Genomic DNA, 19352 nt, shown 5'->3' with positions numbered 1-19352 from the left:
TTATTATTATTATAAGGCAAACCCTCTTATAACCACCACTCAAGAAATAGAAATTTGCCACCCATGTATATATTTTTATTTAGTCTGCTTGAGACTCTTGCAACATTCAGGATAATCTCAAATATGTGTGTACTTCACAGATTCTCTTTCATTTTGTCTACTCTGTTTAATCTATTTTTGTTCTTTTTTTCAATTATGCAGTTCTACTGTATTAGTTTTTCATGTGTTTCTAGTTTTTTCTATGCTACTGTATTTTTTTATGAATATTGTCCTTTCCTTATGTCTTTCATCTTTTACATTACTGGTGTTTTCTAGACTATTATTCTAGTGGTTCAAGTAATCCTTCTGTTTTGTTTACACAATATAGTAATTCACTAATTTTGAGATGTTCCAGGGCTTTATTTGCGTGACTCCCGAGCCAGCTAAGTTGTGGGGATTCTTCTGGTTCTGTCGTGTGATCCAGAGCAGGACCAGATTTCCTCACTTTTCCGTTCTTAGTTCAGTTCAGTTGCTCAGTCGTGTCCAACTCTTTGTGACCCCATGGACTGCAGCACACTAGGCCTCCCTGTCCATCACCAACTCCCAGAGTTTACTCAAACTCATGTCCATTGAGTAGGTGATGCCATCCAACCATCTCATCCTCTGTCGTCCCCTTCTCCCACCTTCAATCTTTCCCAGCATCAGGGTCTTTTCTAATGAGTCAGCTCTCCACATCAGGTGGTCAAAGTATTGGTTTCAGCTTCAGCATCAGTCCTTTCTATGAATATTTGGGACTGATTTCCTTTAGGATGGACTGGTTGGATCTCCTTGCAGTCCAAGGGGCTCTCAAGAGTCTTCTCCAACACCTCAGTTCAAAAGCATCAATTCTTTGGCACTCAGCATTCTTTATGGTCCAACTCTCACATCCATTACATGACTACTGGAAAACCATAGCTTTGACTAGATGGACCTTTGTTGGCAAAGTAATGTCTCTGCTTTTTAATATGCTGTCTAGGTTGGTCATAACTTTTCTTCCAAGGAGCAAGGGTCTTTTAATTTCATGGCTGCAATCACCATATGCAGTGATTTTGGAGCCCAAATAAATAAAGTCTCACTGTTTCTACTGTTTCCCCATCTATTTGCCATAGAGTGATGGGACCAGATGTCATTATCTTAGTTTTCTGAATGCTGAGTTTTAAGCTAACTTTTTCACTCTCCTCTTTCACTTTCATCAAGAGGCTCTTTAGTTCTTCTTCGCTTTCTGCCATAAGGGTGGTGCATATCTGAGGTTATTGATATTTCTCCCGGCAATCTTGATTCCAGCTTTGGCTTCCTCCAGCCCAGCGTTTCTCATGATGTACTCTGGATGTAAGTTAAATAAGCAGGGTGACAATATACAGCCTTGACATACTCCTTTTCCTGTTTGGAACCAGTCTGTTGGTGCATGTCCAATTCTAATTGTTGCTTCCTGACCTGCATACAGGAGGCAGGTCAGGTGGTCTGGTATTCCCATCTCTTTAAGAATTTTCCACAGTTTGTTGTGATCCACACAGTCAAAGGCTTTGGCATAATCAATTAAGCAGAAGTAGATGTTTTTTTGGAACTCTCTTGCTTTTTCAATGATCCAACAGATGTTGGCAATTTGATCTCTGGTTCTTCTGTATTTCTAAATCCAGCTTGAAGATCTAGAAGTTCTCGGTTCACATGCTATTGAAACCTGGCTTGGAGAATTTTGAGCGTTACTTTGCTAGCGTGTGAATGATTGCAGTTGTGCGGTAGTTTGAATATTGTTTGGAATTGCCTTTCTATGGGATTTGAATGAAAACGGACCTTTTCCAGTCCTGTGGCCACTGCTGAGTTTTCCAAATTTGCTGGCATATTGAGTGTAGCACTTTCACAGCATCATCTTTTAGGATTTGAAATAGCTCAACTGGAATTCCATCACCTCCATTAGCTTTGTTCATAGTGATGCTTCCTAAGGCCCACTTGACTTCACATTCCAGAATGTCTGGCTCTAGGTGAGTGATCACACCATTGTGGTTATCTGGGTCATGAAGATCTTTTTTGTATAGTTCTTCTGTGTATTCTTGCCACCTCTTCTTAGTATCTCTGCTTCTGTTAAGTCCATACTGTTTCTGTCCTTTATTGAGCCCATTTTTGCATGAAATGTTCCCTGGTATCTCTGATTGTCTTGAAGAGATCTCTAGTCTTCCCCATTCTATTGTTTCCCTCTATTTCTTTGCACTGGTCACAGAGGAAGGCTTTCTTGTCTTTCCTTGCTATTGTTTGGAATTCTGCATTCAAATGGATGTATCTTTGTTTTTCTCCTCTCTTCTTTTCACAACTATTTGGAAGGCCTGCTCAGGCAACCACTTTGCCTTTTTGCATTTCTTTTTCTTGGGGATGGTCTTGATTCCTGCCTCCTGTACAGTGTCACGAACCTCCATCCATAGTTCTTCAGGCAGTCTGTCACATCTAATCCCTTGAATCTATATCCTGTTCTAGGGGGAAAGAATAAATTTGGGCCCCAAATCTATAAGAAACACATGCCTCAGGATTTCAGCAGAAGAACACTTATTTGTTTGTTTTTAAACCTAGGGCTCAGACAGAAACAAACCTGTGCTGCGGGATGAATTTATTTTTTCTAGACTTTGCCTTCACTGAGGATTCAGCTTTCTTAGACTCCAAGGTTTACACAGGAGTGGCAATTCCAGTCCGCCTTATCTGAGCTGAGGGCCTCCTCTTCTGTTCTGAAGTCCTGAAATTCAGGCTTCTGCTTGTGGAGGTCTGACACCGCTCCCCCGCCTCCCTGGGCTGCTGCTACCACCTCCGGCGCAGCCCTTGCTTCTCAGCACCCTCTCCATGGCTGGCACCGGGGCTTGCCCTGTCTGTCTTGTGAGCAGAAACTTGGACGATTAGCAATGCCATGTTGCTTCTTAGAAGTGCAACATTTCTAGATACTCGTTGTGAAGAGATGTGTTGAAATTCAGATGGAAAGAAGCAGAGGATGGGGAATAAGGTTTATTCTGATAACTGTATACTTAACTGACAAGTTTATCTATTACAAGCAGATACGATCAAGATGAAACACTGGCACATAAAGACTAGGCAGGATTTCATCTAGTGTTTACTGAGAAATACCTGAGAACCTGGCAGTTGAGTTCCTATTGGATTCTTCCTTAGAAGGAAACCAGCCCTTTGCCAGTGTCATCTGATCCTTCTCTACAGCATAATGAAGCCTCCTTGATCAGCTGTTACTTGAACCCAACAATGGTCCCTGTTATGTGCCAGGGTGGTGCACACACTGCTTACTAATTGCACATCAGTTAAATTCTCCTTCACAGTCTGAACCCTGCAGTAGCTTTCATAACTATTGTTGCTTATAAAATACTATGAACTTAAATGCTAGATAGGCTGATTGCCTGTCTCTGTGAGAAAGATGTTAATTTTTAAATAAACAAATAATAATCTTAATACAGTTTAGCTATACTATCCTAGCCTTTTTGTAAAATAGCTCACAACATATTACCTTGAAATCTTTTTTTGCCCCTACCAGACACCTTCTCCTGTCATACTTCATCAGTTTAATTTCTGGGAACAGTTATTTGAAAGGCATGCAGCATACACTCTGGATAATAAGCATCTTCCTAGGCAGATAAACACAAATTCTAAACTTAAAATTGGGGCTTTTTATTTTTATCTTTTTACAATGAAAGATAAAGTCTTAGGAAATTGAGACTGACACATGAGAAGTTTGAACCTGGAGGGAGTAAGGCTTCCATTTGGAACGGAGAAAGAGAAAGCAGATACAGAATTGCAAGGGCTGAAATGGCGAAGTTTCAAAGTAACGCAGAGACTTAAGAAATGTTTATCTTTGTTTACTGTTATTCCTCAGGGACTGGAAGTTCTCATCACTTAAGCTTAATTTTTCTCTGAGAATTTCTATAAAATAAGTAATTATCTCTTAATTATTTATTAGTGTAGACACTACCTACCTCCTCCCCCAACTTCAAAAATAACTAAAGTGAATTTAAAGAGAGCTCAGAAATCTAATGGAGAAGGTAGAAGGAATACCTTTGGGGGTTTAGTGTGGTTCTGAGGTTCTTGTATGTCAGAACAGTGGGGAGCTGAGCTGCATTATAGCGTAGTTCTCACTGCCAGGTAAAGAAGAAAAAACAGACATGGGAAGTGGTGGTGACTATCAGAGCTTTCCCACAGTGATCATAAGGTCCAGGTTTCACACTCATTTTATGTGAAACTGATGAATATCTAGAATTTTGTAGACGAGTGCAGATTTTTATGACTTTCAAGTTGTAAAATGTAAACATTGTCGCATACTTAAGATATACATAGTTCCAGAATGGTTTGTAACATGATCGCTTTTGTTATCTAGTCACTAAGCTGTGTCCAACTCTTGCGACCCCATGGACTGTAGCTCACAGGCCCCTCTGTCCATGGGATTTCCCAGGCAAGAATACTGGAGTGGGTTGCCATTTCCTTGATCAGGGGATCTTCCCAACCCAGGAATCGAACCCACACTGCCTGCATTGGCAGGCGGATTCTTTGCCAGGGAGCCACCAGAGAAGCCATATATGTATGAATCACTTTGCTGTACGCCTGAGACGCTGCCAATCAGCTAACTTCAATTCAAAAAATAATTAAACAATTTACTGGAATTCGCAAAATGAGAGATGAGATTAAATGATAAATACTGTGACCTAGTAATTTTTACTTGTTTATTTTTGTCAGCTATATAATGATTTTTGCTTAATATTCCAGAAAGGGCTATTGCATAATAATATATTACCTATTTAATAATATATTATTGTATAAATATACATTTATATATATTATATGAATATCAACAACCTCATATCTATGAATGATACCACTCTAATGGCCAGAAGTGAAAAGGAACTAAAGAGCTTCTTGATGAGGGTGAAAGAGGAGCATGAAAAGGCCAACTTAAAACTCAGCATTCAAAAAACTAAGATCATAGCATCTGGTTCCATCACCTCATGGCAAACAGAAGGGGAAATAGTGGAAGTAGTGACAGATTTTTGCTTCTTGGGCTCCCACATCACTGCAGATAGTGATTGCAGTCATGAAATTAGAAGATGCTTGCTTCTTGGAAGGAAAGCTATGACAAATCTAGACAGCATATTAAAAAGTAAAGATGTCACTTTGCTGACAAAGGTCCATATAGTTAAAGCTATGGTTTTCCCAGTAGTCATGTACAGATGTGAGAGTTGGACTATAAAGAAAGCTGAGCACTGAAGAATTGATAATTTTGAACTGTGGTGTTGGAGAAGACTCTTGCGAGTCCCTTGGACAGCAAGGAGATCCAATCAGTCCATCCTAAAGAAAATCAGTCCCAAATATTCATTGGAAGGACTGATTCTTAGTGTTCAGCCAATAAAATTGGGAATTTCTATCCCTCTATAATGGAGCTTCCCAGATGGCTCAGTAGTAAACAGTCTGCCTGCAATGCAGGAGATGCAGTTTCAACCCCTGGGTCAGGAAAATCTCCTGGAGAAGGAAATGGCAACCCACTTGTATTCTTGTCTGGGAAATCCCATGGTTAGAGAAGCCTGATGGGCTACAGTCCATGGACTTGCAAAGAGTTGGACATGACTAAGCAACTAAACAACAAGAGCCACTTCTATAACATTACTAGGATAGTGTTCTTTACACTTAAAATTGGTAAGTAAGAAGAATTTTTGGTGGTAGAAAAATAGAGTGTAAATTGAAAAACTTTCTCTAAAATAGTTTTGTAATGTATTTTAATGACACCCAAGTGCAACCCAGGAAGCAACAGTTACAACTGGACATGGAACAACAGACTGGTTCCAAATCAGGGAAGGAGTACATCAAGGCTGTATATTGTCACCCTGCTTATTTAACTTACATGCAGAGTACATCATGAGAAACGCTGGGCTGGATGAAGCACAAGCTGGAATCAAATTTGCTGGGAGAAATATCAATAACCTCAGGTATGCAGATGACACCACCCTTATGGCAAAAGGCGAAGAACTAAAGAGCTTCTTGATGAAAGTGAAAGAGGAGAGTGAAAAAGTTGGCTTAAAACTCAACGTTCAGAAAACTAAGATCATGGCATCTGGTCCCATCACTTCATGGCAAATAGATGGGGAAACAGTAGAAACAGTGACAGACTTTATTTTCTGGGCTCCAAAATCACTGTAGATGGTGACTGCAGCCATGAAATTAAGACGCTTGCTCCTTGGCAGGAAAGTTTTGACCAACCTAGACAGCATTTTAAAAAGCAGAGACATTACTTTGCCAACAAAGGTCTGTCTAGTGAAAGCTCTGGTTTTTCCAGTGGTCATGTGTGGATGTGAGAGTTGGACCATAAAGAAAGCTGAGTGCCGAAGAATTGATGCTTTTGAACTGAGGTGTTGGAGAAGACTCTTGAGAGCCCCTTGGACTGCAAGGAGATCCAACCAGTCCATCCTAAAAATCAGTCCTGAATATTCATTGGAAGGACTGATGCTGAATCTAAAATTCCCAATACTTTGGCCACCTGATGTGAAGAACTGACTCATTGGAAAAGACCCTGATGCTGGGAAAGATTGAAGGTGGGAGGAGAAGGGGATGACAGAGGATGAGATGATTGGATGGCATCACCAACTCAATGGACATGAACTTGGGCAAACTCTGGGAGTTGGTGATGGACAGGGAGGCCTGGCCTGCTGCAGTCCTTACCTGGGGTCGTAAAAGAATCGGACATGGCTGAGCGACTGAACTGAACTGAAGTGCCTTTCAAATTTCAGATGTAGCCATATGAATGTACATTATTAAAGAAGAATTATTTTTCCCCTACTTAATATTTCTGCATACGAATTCAGATATTTTTCTCCTTTATTACACTGAGATATGATGCAGTTGGTCATTTTTTTTAATTACTTGACTTTTTAAAATTTATTTTCAAGTTGATATAAATTAGCCCTTTTAAAAATACTGCAAAAGAGAAACAATTTGTCTTTAAGAGACAGTATTTTAGGACAGTTCTGCTCATCAACACTAAACTCACCATTGGCAATGCCAGACTTAAACATGATGATAAGATCAGAAAACTTCTTTACACTCTTTTTCATCTTCGGGTTCCCTTTTTCCCTTCTTAGCATTTCATCTTCCTTTTGCCTTAAGCTTCCCAGTGTTTTTCCAGTCTTGCTGATCTGGAAATAAAGTCATTCACCCTAAAAGTTTTGGTGTTAGTGGTAAAGAATCGGCATTCCAATGTAGGAGACGTAAGATACGTGTGTTCAATCCCTGGGTCAGGAAGATCCCCTGGAGGAGGAAATGGCAACCCACTCCAGTATCCTTGACTGGAGAATCCCATGAACAGAGGGGCCTGGCAGGCTGTAGTCCATGGGGTCGCAAAGAGTCGGACACGACAGCGTCTGAGCATATAGCTACGTCCATACTGTTCCCTTCTAGAGCTATTTGTCCTCTTACAAGAACAGTTGTAAAAAATCAGTGATTGGAATATATACACATACAGAAAAGAAGAGTGAATGAATGGCTTCATGGGTGGATGGATTAATGACTGATAGTAGGGTTTCAGGGTTGAAAAGGTTTACCCATTGACCCCATACTGTTGGGGTGCCAAAACGTTTGTTTGGGTTTTTCTGTAAAGAGTAACCCAAAACCCTGAATGAGGTTTCTGGCCAGCGTAGTATATAGGTGTGTATACCCTGGTCTGTCCTGGTGAGAAGAGTCGGTCAGGTGGATTCTGCCACTCCTTTGCTGCTGTGGCACGTTTGACATTGCCATGTAGTGTTAACTCTTTTTGTCAGTTTTCATACTAGCTTAAAACGAAATCTCTCTTTGTTTGTTTGATTATTTTAAGGCTGAAAGAGCATATTCCTTTTGTGGAACCATTGAATACATGGCACCAGACATTGTCAGAGGGGGAGACTCGGGACATGACAAGGTATGTTCTGTTTTTGACACTTCTGGTGTATCTCCATAATGCATAATAAGAATCCTACTTAGTATAGTTACCAGACCCACTCCACAACAGACAGCTTCAACCGACAAGAGTAGGACTAACAATAGAAAGGTCTTACCAGATCCACGCCCATAATATAGTCTTAGGATAACAAGTACATAAGACCTTGGCAAGGCTAGTGCTGGGGGCGCTCTGCCTTCTGATGTCTGTGTCAGAGGCTTTCTCTGTCCTTGTTACACTTCAGTAAAACTCTGCTACACACACCATACAGAAAGAATCCTACTTAATAACTTAGGCTCTTCTGGTGGTGGTCCTTTTTTTTTTTCCCTTTCCTTTGCATACACAAGCATATTATGACATCTAGTATTTTGGAGGAAAAAGATAATGGAAAGTTTAGGGCATTCTAGATTTCCCCTTTTTTCCAAGTTTTGTTGATGAGGATAATTTTTTGTTTTAGAGAGTAATACTCTTGTTAAGGGAAACCACAAAATCGACTAATTCTTGAAATAATAATTTTTCTTTTATTTCCATTAAGTGTCTTATCTTGACCAAAGCATCAGTTGTAACCCTGCTTAAAACAAATATCACTTTGGTTGCATGTGATCCGGCCTTTTAAGACACGGCTGAGCCACAGTGCAGTGCGGAGGGATCATGAGCGCCCAGACAGTCCATCCTGTTCCTGCTGGAGCCATGCAGCTCTGCATTCAGGATAGTCTAAGTTTGTTTTCCTAAGCCCTCCAAGAAAAAGCTCAGTCTTTTTTTTTTTCACCCTCCTCGCTTCCCTTTGTATGTGCAGAATGAAAACTGTAGATGAGGCATTTTAAAACTAAGTAGTTTTAAAATCTAGGTCAGATATTTTTTCTTCCTGTAATGGCAACCCACTCCAGCATTTTGCCTGGAAAGTCTCACGGACAGAGGAGCCTGACGGGCTGCAGTCCAAAGGGTCACAAAGAGTTGGAGATGAATCAGCACAAAACACTGGATTAAAGGGTTCAGATTTGTTAGGTTTATTCAGTTCCTTCTTAACACTTTTGCTTTATTAATAACATTCTTGAAATAAAGAACTCTTGTTTTTTTTACTCATTTCCCCGTCTTCCTCATCCCCTTTCAAAATCTCACATAGACGGTGGGAATATCTTAAGGGTGGAAAATCAGTGTCACCTTGCTAATGACCAGTCATGCATTTAAGAGCCCGTAGGGGTTCTCTAAGTTTGTCTGGTATTGGCTTTAGTCCATGACTCGGAATCTGATGATAGATCTGTATCAGTTTACGACTGTGGTTCATATCCAGTGTTCTATGGATCCTGACTCAAATGACAGTAAAACTGCTTGTCTAAATAAAAGAACTGAATTACTGATTTGGTTTCTATGTTATTGTTACATATTTTCTTTAAAATAACTCTGGGGTCACCACCTTTACATCATCTCTCTGAAAACTTGGCCCTGGAATTTGGAAGCAGAGAGTTTAAAATTTTAGCTTCAGTTAATTTCTCATTGCTGTCAGCTCATATATTCAGCAGTTATTGAACTTGATTTGCCTAACTGTCAAAGAACTAATTTTCAATATATCAAGATTCTTTAAATTTAGTAAATATAAATTGCTATATGTAAATTAAATATATAATTTGCTATGCTGTCAGTTAACTGGTTTTATAAATTGTTTTCTAAAGTAGACCACATTTTATATTATTCTCAGCCTTTCCATTCCTCCCACAAACTAAAGACTGTTAGATTTATGTCATGGGTCTCCTAAGAGGAATTGATTAAGGTGATTATGAAAAAGTAACTCCTTTTGATGGGTTTTTTTTCATTTTCATTCTTTGACTTTAAGAAATTTCATATTTATTAGAACTGAATAATCAACAAAAATGCTGATTAATACTTTTTTGCCCTATTATAATAAGTCTAAAGATTTTTCTAACTTAAAATTTTTAAATTTCACTTTTAAGAAAATTTTTGAGGGAGACAGAGAGGATAGATTGGGAGCTTGGGGTTAGCAGATGCAAACTGTCACATATAGACTGGATAACAAGAAGGTCCTACTGCACAGCAGAGGAAACTGCATTCAATACCCTGTGACAGACGGTGATGGAAAAGAATCTTAAAAAGAATGTGTGTATATATATATACACGCACATATATATAACGGAATCACTTTATATAGGTTTATTTTGTTCATTTTTCTTTTTTTTATAGGATATGATTAGTTAATATTCTAGAAAATGAAATGTCTGTTGTTTTATAGGCAGTTGACTGGTGGAGTTTAGGTGTTCTAATGTATGAATTACTAACTGGAGCATCTCCGTTCACTGTTGATGGCGAGAAGAACTCCCAAGCTGAGATATCTAGGTAAGACCTGACAAAATAAAATAAATGTGTTGTTTTCTCAAAGGACCTGATCAAATTTCTGCAATTTGTCTGATAGAAAAAATAATTTTTTAATGAAGCAGACAAAAATGGGGTAAGCAGTACATTTCCAATTATGTTTCCATAGGATTTAGCTTTATAACCTTTATATCTCTTTATACTTTACATGCCCAGTCAGATCTTACTTCTCATAGTGTTGTAACTTTGTGTGCTCCAAAGCATTTACCATGTTGTTTTAACCTAGCGTTTATTTACTGGGTACTTTTACCCCAGTGTACACATCATGTAATTTCTTTGTGACTTCAACATAAAGAAGCAGTAGTTATTTTTCAGATCATGGATGTAAGTTCAGGAGAAACAATACCATGAAATCACCCTCTTCTAGGTTATCGTAGCCTTATTCGCTCCTTTCCTTCAGAGCAGTTAGCACAAGTGCAGCGCTGCATTTCTGCTTGTGTTATTTGACGAGTGTGTCTCTCCCACTGGATTGTGAGCTCTGAGAGCCGGGGCGAGCCTGGCTTTGGTCCTCACCATGGTGCGCTTGGAGGCCGGCACAGGGCTCACCACGCAGAATTCAGTAAACGTTTTCGGGATGAAATGAGTTAATGAACAAATAAACGAAGCATGATAAAGCTGTATAGTGATTACTCGTTATGTTTTTGTCCAGTTTTTACTTGAATTTTGTAACTTTGAGAGCAGATTTGACATTAAACATTAAACATTGAGACACCTATGCCAAGATGGACTAAGAGGGACTGGAGTTACTTCCCTTCCTGAAACAGTTTTTTAAATGGGCAAAAATAGATGAAACAACGGTATTGAAGACTTTGAACATCCCAGCAGTGAAGCCCAGTAAACGCTAAGGGACGCGAAGTAAACGAGGTGAGCCCCTGTGGCTGCCAGGCTTAGGCCTCAAAAGAGGATGCAGTTCAGGGTGGGAGCGCCGTGGAGCTGAGACGGAAATGACGACTCGGCAAGGCGGAAGTGACGACTCAGCAAGGCCGGCGAGGCTGGAGTCCGCAGAGCGCAGTGCTGGAGAGGAGAAGGCTGCAGAAGCAGCACCCCGGAGCTCTGTGGAAGGAATCCTTCAAGGGTTAGTTAAGCGCTGATAAGTACATGCAGGAGGAAACTACTCAATTTACTGACTTAAGATGTTATTTCTCTCCAAATTGATCTAACAGATTCAACACAATTAGAATCCCAGCTGGCTTTTTTTTTTTTCCAGTTGAATTTGACAACTTGGGTCTAAATGCATAGGACCTAGAAGGGCCAGATCACCTTTGAAAAAGTAGACCACATTTGATTTGAGGACTTACAGGCTACAGCAACTAAGACACTGTGGTGTTTGTATTAAGTAGACAAATTACTGATGAAGTAGAATAGAGAGTCCAGAAATAGAACCACAGGAATTTAGGTAACTGATATTTTTTCTTTTACAAAGTTCAGTGTCAGTTTGGTGAAGAAAAGATAGGTTTTCAACAAATGATGCTGGAACTGTTGGCTATTGTATGGGGGAGAAAATGAACTCCGATAAATACTTCTTGCTATAGAAAACTTTTAAATGAATCACAGGCCTAAAAGTCCCAAAATTACAGAAATTTCTGAAGGAAAAATCTTTGTGGCCTTGGGTTAGGCAAAGGCACAAAATGTGCAATCTATAAAAGCAAACATGGATAAATTAGATTTTACCAAAATAAGGCCTTCTGCTCTTCAAAAGAAACTTTTAAGAGGATGGAAAAACAAACCACAGATTGTGATAAAATTACAAATTATGTCTATTGATTAAGAACTGGTATGCAGATTATATAAAGAGCTCTCAAAACTCAAAGGGAAAAAACCTTCCATTTTTTTTAAAAGGGCAAAAGATTTGAACAGTTCACCAAAGAAGACATATGAGTGGCAGATGAGCACATAAAAAAGTGACCAGCATCATTAATCTTTAGGGAAATACAAATCCAACCACAGTGAGATAGCTCTGTATGCTCCTTGGAGTGACTAAAAATAAAGTGACTGACCATTTTAGGGCTCTCCAGGGAAAGAGGACCAATGAGATATACATACACATAAATTAAAGGAGATTTATCATAAGGAGTTAGCTCAGCCAACTCCAGTTATGTCAGCTGAGAGGCCCAGAACCTGCCTCCGAAAGCTGGAACTCTGTGGGAGCTGCAGCAAGTCTAGTCCAAGCCCACCGGCCTTAGAACGAGAGGAGCCAGTGGTGTGAATCACAGAGGACCAGTGTCCCAGGTTGAGCAGGCAGGCCGGAAAGGGCCAGACCCTCTCTTCTCTGCTTTTCTTTCTGTTCAAGCACCTATGGAATTGGCTGGTGCCACCACATTGGGAAGGGGATTCAAATACCAGTCTCATCAAGAAATACTTTCTCAGACACACCCAGAAATAATGTTTACTTTCCACCAGTGACCCAGTCAAGTGACACTTGAAGTTAACCATCACAAGCCCATCCCCATCACCTTGACCGCCACTTGCATCTCCTTAAACTATACTTGATCTCCAAATAAAGATAATAACAAGATTGTAAGTCCACCTAACATAATACGGCTCTACCGCCAACCTATTAACCCCTTCCCCAGAAGAGGTCGTAAAGTCCTTGAGTGGTATAGTGATGTGCGCTCTTCCCTTTGAAATCCCGTAACTTAAATACTATAGTATAAATTTAAAATACTTAAATACCATGGCATGATGTCAGTGCATCTTATCATATATATAAAGAATAAGGCAGGGAAAAAATAAACATCTATTTATACACACATGTGTTCATAACAAAACAGGGAAGAAATACTCCTGTCAGTAAAGTCCTCATTTCTGTAACTGGTTACATAGAAACGGGGTCTATGTCACCAGTCTGTAGAGTCTGTGTAACCTGGGGTCTTAGCTGGTATCTGTAACTGCCTTCTTCCAGCACCCACTTTGTATTCCTTTTGCCTTCAGCAGGTACCTCAGATTGTGGGGTGACCCCAGCCCTCATTCCCACAGAGTCTGGGCCGTTAGTAGTCCTGCCTACATTGAGTTGTTGTTTTCAGGTGACCATCACAGGGCGTGGTGATAGTAACAGACACCCTAATGCGTCTCCTGTATCCCAGGCGTGCTCTTCCTTGCCTCCCTTGTGGAACAGTAGTCCAGCGTCCCATGGTAGTAAGGACCGTTCGTCCCCGCTGCTGTCACAGGTCCTGCTGCCTGTTGCTTCAGAGGCATGAGGAAGTGGCTCGGTAGCCGTCTTAATTTCCAGGTCAGTGGAATCACTGTTAAATCTCTTGGAGGAAGCGTTACTTCCCCTGGAACTAAGACCTTTACGCCAGCAGAACATAAAATCATGGGAATAGAAAGCAAACATTTTGCTAGTGAATCACTACGAGTAAGAGTAAGTGGCCCCACTCCCATATCTACTGCTTGATTTCTGGACTCGTGAATCCTGGCTATGAGAGAAACAGCACCACATACTGGATGTAAATTCTGAGGGTTTTAGCCTTCTGGAGAAACTTGCCACCCTAGCTTGCGTGGTAACTGAATCTTCAAATGATCATTCCACCATGATTATCAAGCCAGCTGCCTCAGAAGGGTGGAAAACATGGTTAAGACCAGTGAATTCCAAGAGCGTGGTCTACTGCTGTACTTCTTTTGCTATGAATCGAGTTCCTTGATCAGAAACTGCTGTGCAGATACCATGATAGTGCATAGGGAACTTTTTTAAGCCTTCGAATTGCAGTTTTGGCAGAAATATTGCTTGTAGGAAAAGCAGTCCATATCCATAGTGTCTACTCTAGTTACAGTGAAAATCTGTGCCCTCTACGATGACAACAATCCGGTGTAATCAACCTGCCCCAGAAGCTGGCTGATCACCCTGGGAGTTGGTGCCGCATAAGGTACTCTGTGTTGGTCTCCACACAGTGACCTGAAGCCAGATGAGCCTTGGTGAGTGGAAATCCTGCCACTGAGTCCGTACCGCAGCTCCAGCCCTGCCTCCATGTCTGCCTTGCCCGCGAGCCCACTGGCTGATGACAGGGTTCGCTGGAGAGAGGCTGACAGACCAGCCCTCCCATTTGACTGTTAAAACCCCGCTCTGCTCAGATCATCCTGCAGTGAGCACTCACACAGGACACAAGTCCCTTCACAGTTTTGCCCAGACAGGTCTGTCAACAAAGCTTTTCCCCAGATACCTTTGTCAAGTAGATTTCCTTGTCACCCACTTTCCACTCACATTCCTTCCAAGTCCCTGACCAGCCAAACTGTTGGCCACAACCCGTTTATGAATATAAAATTACATGTCTGGCCTTTTGCCCTTCCAAGTGCAGTGAACGGCTAGGCGCACTGCTCAGCGTTCTGCCCACCGAGCTGTTTGTGAGCCAAGCCTGAGTCTTCTGTCCCTTTTTCAGCCACGGCAGGGTCTCCCGGTGTGGCCATCCATAAATGCAGACTGGTGGAGAGAAGGCAGCGTAGCAGGAGAGGGGACCATGAGCATTTAGGCCACTTCTTCACATAGCATCTGGTATCTTCAGCGCCTGCTCAGCCCAGTCTTGTGGTTGCTGTTTCCACTTGATGGTGGAGCATTGCTGTGCGCTCCGAAGTCCACAGTTTGATGGACCAGATAAATGGGCATCTCGGGTGGCGTGTAACTTGGGGGCCCAAAGTTAAATGTTCAGGCCAAGTAGCAGACCAAGAGCTCTTTCTCAAAAGGGGAGTAGTTATCCTCAGAAGATGGCAGAGATTTGCTCCAAAATCCTAAGTGCTCTAGTTCACCACTCAGGGCTGCCAAAGGCTCCAAACACTTGGAAGTGTCTGCCATTTCCAGCGCCCCTGGATCTGCTGAGTCAGAAGAGCCAAGTGAGAGAGCAGCTTCCCAATGGCCTGGGCCCGTCTTCTGTTCTGGACTCCACTCAACAGCAGCTTTTCAAGTCGCTTGGTAAATTGGCCAGAGTAACATACTCAGTGATGACTATGTCGCCTCCCACGTCCTAAGACCCACTGGGCATCGTGCCTCCTATTTTGTTGGTGGGAGAGGCCAGCTGCAGCAACATACCCTTTACCTTGGGAGAGATGTCTCAAGGTGCCCTGCACCACTGTACTCCTAGAAACCCACCAGGGTAGAGGCCCCTGGATTTCAGTCAGATCCGTCCCCACCCTGGGACACACGGGGTCTCACCAGTAAGTCTGGAGTCATCGCTACTTCTTGCTCACCAGGTGCAGTCAGCCTAAAGCCACCAATGTAATGGGCCATTGTGGTTGTCTGTGAAAGAAAGGCGATCAAGAGCTTTGTGAACTGAATTGTGCATAGGGCTGAAGAATGGATAACCCTGGAGGTAGGACAGTGAGGGTACATGGCTGGCTTTGCCGGCTGAGAGGAACTGCTTTTGGTGGGAGTGATGGACAGGGTGGAGGAAAACCAGAGTTTGTATTCATTTACTCAAGCAATGAAACCACGTCTGGTCCAGCAGCTGCACCCGGAGCCTCCGCCTGGTTAAATCTATAATGATCCTCTGTCTTCTGCTCGGGCCCCGCAGGCGAGCCCAAGGGCGCTGCGGTGGGAAACTGCAATCCTGCCGCTTTCTCATCCTCGCTGGTGGCAGGAGCCTCAGCAGCGCCCGGAGATCCCGCACCGCTTTCTGACTCTGACTCACGGTTTCCCAGTTCCCGTTCCCGGTTCCCATGGCCTCCACTTGGCCCTTCCCCCCGGAGCCGCACTCACTCTTCAGGTCGGGGCGCCGGGTGCGGGCTCCCGCCAGCTGCCGAGTGTCTGTCCCAACTACACCTCCGGTCCTGGGGCGGGAATCCCAGGGCGGGGTCAGGGACGACTGCATCCCCAGTGGAGACGAACCTGTGCTAGAACCGGGCCTCCTCAAGCCCCTCTCTGGCCGATGGGTCTCCTGGAATTAGTGTCGATTCAGAACCAGAGGCCAGAGGCCGAAGGTCCGACGTTCCCTTTTCCCTGGTGCGGTTACTCTGCTGAAAGGCTGGAGGTCGCTCTGGGGAGGGCTGGGAGGAAGACGCACAGTCAGCTCTCAGGGTCCTTCCTCACGGGGACCCCCCCCCCCCCCCCTTCAAGAGGCTGTGCGGTGTAAACTGGCCCAAGTGTGGGAACTGACGGAGGGGCTGGACTGGGGGGCAGGCAGGAACGGTGACAGGGACACGGGAACCTCGGAGGTGATGGGGACAGCCCTGCTCTGGACGGTGCGCGTGGGTTCACTGCTCTGTGTGTGTGTGTGTGTGTGTGTGTGTGTGTGTGTGTGTGTGTGTGCGCGCGCGCGCGTTTATCAAATTGTCCACTTTATATGTTGAGTTTATTGTATATGTTGAGTTTATTGTACCTCAATTTTACTTCAACAAAACTGCTAAATTTTTTAGAATGTGCCTTTTACAGGATAGATAAAAAGTAAATGATTTCTCACTGTTCTGGCTTATTTAATATCAGAGCTAAGTGATGAGAATTATTTCTTGTTAAAATCAAATTTAAATCGTGCCTATTATTATAATTCTCAACATGACTTTGCTTATTTTAAATGTGCTTTTGGACAGTTTGAAAATGCCTCCAAAGTATAGGAAACCTGGACCGCAGCCTTGAGAGCTTAGGTCCCATGCAAGGTCGTGCCTGTCGTGGTGACAAGGGTACGCCTAACCTGACAGCCCTTACTAGTGGCTCCTCTGACTGGTTCCCTCTTTTTGATTCCACATACACAATCAGTCTTCCTTCAGTTTTCCTTTCCACCACAGCTCTGCCTCTAGAGAGACAGTATGTTGCTGGTCTCGATAGCAGGAGTATTCTGAACCAGATTATGTTCAAATTTAAATTGTTTTTATTGCCGTGAGATCAGTTAATTGGCATTCTGATTTTAGCAAGAGAAAGGATCTGAATCAGATTATCTAAAATCTTAAAACTAGAGTAGATTTCTCAAGAATTTAAATAGGATTCCTTCCCTTTAATCCATTAATTATTCACTTTGTTTTATTAATAATTTTATTTGAAGCTGGATGTTAACCTGTGATTCATGGGGGTTTTGTTTTGTTTCATTACTATACATTTACAAACAGTGCAATAGCTGAATCATCTAACATTACTTTTTCCTCCCAAAATAATCATTCTGATTATCTTTCCTGGTGTAAAATCTTTCATAAATAGTCTGTTCTTTACTAAATATGCACCATTCAGATAAATGTATCATTATCTTGTCCCGGGATGTCCTAATTAGCCAGTACTTTTTCTGATTGTTGAATTCCTCCATTTCCTAATTATTGCACTCTTCCCCAAACGCTGCATACTTCCTTTAGTTTTTATTTGAGATGCTTCAAAATAATGTATTATCCAGATTGTCTGTTTGCCTGTTGTTATCTGCAGGTAGCCTAAAGTCAGGACAAATGTGTTTTTCTGGTTATCAGATCTCAAACTATGATAAGGATTTAGAATGAGATGAGAACTTTCTCCTTGGTGTCAGAATCCCTTCACCAGTTACCCAGATGGTCATCTCTTTTCTGGCTCTGAGCCATCAGTGAACAGATAGCACTGTTGTATAAGATAGTTTCATTTTTGAACTTTAGCAGGTAGAATTTCCCCCCACCCTTAAGAAGAAGTTGAAATCAGCTTCCTCTAACCTCTGCACGTAAATCCTAGTCCTAGGCCCCGTCCACTAAAGAACAAAGTCATTCTGTTGTCTCTTCCAGACCTGGCGTTAGGCACTGGACAATAGTTTCATCAAGGGTAGGTCTTGTCGTTCTCTTAACTGTTCATGTGAAATCACTTCTAGATTCTTCATCCCTTGGTGCTGTTTTGAATAGACATGAAGTTTGCAGCATCCAGATCTGAATGAGTGCTCCTTAGCTTTTCTATGAGTCTGTTTCTTATTTTTATTTCACGTGTGTAGCGTGTGCTTTTCTTACGTGTATGTTTCCCACCAACTTTCACTGCCTCTGTACAGAGCTTCCTCTTTCAGGGTGTGTGTTGTTGCCCCACGGGTATCCCCTCAGCCGCCAGCCTCTTGGCAGCTTTTCTGCCTCCCCTCCAAGAAGGAGCCTCTCGCTTGCCTGGAGCTGCGTAAACCAGGGTAATGAGGTTTGCCTCTCACCTGGGTGTCAGGACGGAGAGGTTCTGCTGGCAGCTCTTCCGCCATCTCCAGCAGGGTTGTTTCTATCTCACTTTCTCTGACTTGGGCATTTACAAAATATATGCCAAGAGATGTTTATGTGGTATTTTATTATCTGTCAGTAAAGTATGTTTTATTCATGTTTCATTGTGCTGTTATAAGCATATTGTTATATAAATTCAGGTCTAAGAGTTATCAAAATCATGGTTTAAACAGACTCTAGCTGTGTTGTTTGGGTCAGGGGTTGGCAAACTAGCCTGCGGGTCAGATCCATTCAGCTCCCTGCTTTTGTGTGACCTGTGAACCAAGAAAAAAGGAAAAGGTGAACAATATTTTGTGACATGTGAAAATGGTGTGAAGTCTGAGTTTGGTCTCCATCAATAAAGTTTTATTAGAACACGGCATGGGCGTCCATTTACGTGTCCTGCCTTTTTGCTGGAGCAGCACTGAGTAGTTGCCCCAGAAGCCATGCAGCTTCCGGAGCCTGAAGAATGTGCTGTCTGGCCTTGTTATTACTTATCTATTATCCATTGCTCAGTAACAAATGACCTCAAAACTTAGCGGCTTAAGACAGCAAGCGTTTATAACCTCAGGGTTTCTGTGGATCAGGGATCTGGGCACAGCTTAGCTGAGTCCTGCAGTCAGGGTGTTGGCTGGGCTCTCAGTATCCCAGGGCTTTTCCCGGTAAAGGGTCTGCTTCCAAGTGCTGGTGGTGGTTGCCGGATTCAGTTCCTCTGGGTTGGAGGACTGCGAGCCTCAGTTCCTTGTGGTGGGGGCCCCTGCAGCGTGGCAGCCTTGTCAGCAAAGCATGCGGCCTGAGAAGGCAGCAGAGAGAGTCTGCTGGGAGGCTGGGAAGGTGGAGTGTTCTGTCACCTGATTATGAATGCAGCATCTTCTCATCGTTACTGTATATTTGTGGTTATAACAAAGTCACTAGGTCCAGCCCA

The 19352-nt window shown here is 42.5% G+C and overlaps 1 protein-coding gene across 3 annotated transcripts in view; it reads left to right on the top strand.

The window, feature by feature from the left end:
• RPS6KA5 (ribosomal protein S6 kinase A5) overlaps nucleotides 1-19352 on the top strand; it is a 185730-nt gene that overhangs the window by 130970 nt on the left and 35408 nt on the right. For all 3 annotated transcript variants that reach the window (XM_065940932.1, XM_065940931.1, XM_065940933.1), the window contains 2 exons: nucleotides 7850-7933; nucleotides 10197-10300. In XM_065940932.1, the coding sequence (XP_065797004.1) occupies nucleotides 7850-7933; nucleotides 10197-10300 (188 nt within the window). The remainder of the gene's footprint in view (nucleotides 1-7849; nucleotides 7934-10196; nucleotides 10301-19352) is intronic.

The sequence above is a fragment of the Muntiacus reevesi genome, chromosome 7, assembly GCF_963930625.1.
Source record: "Muntiacus reevesi chromosome 7, mMunRee1.1, whole genome shotgun sequence".
NCBI classification, from domain to species: Eukaryota; Metazoa; Chordata; class Mammalia; order Artiodactyla; family Cervidae; genus Muntiacus; species Muntiacus reevesi.
This window is presented reverse-complemented; position numbering and strand designations above follow the sequence as displayed.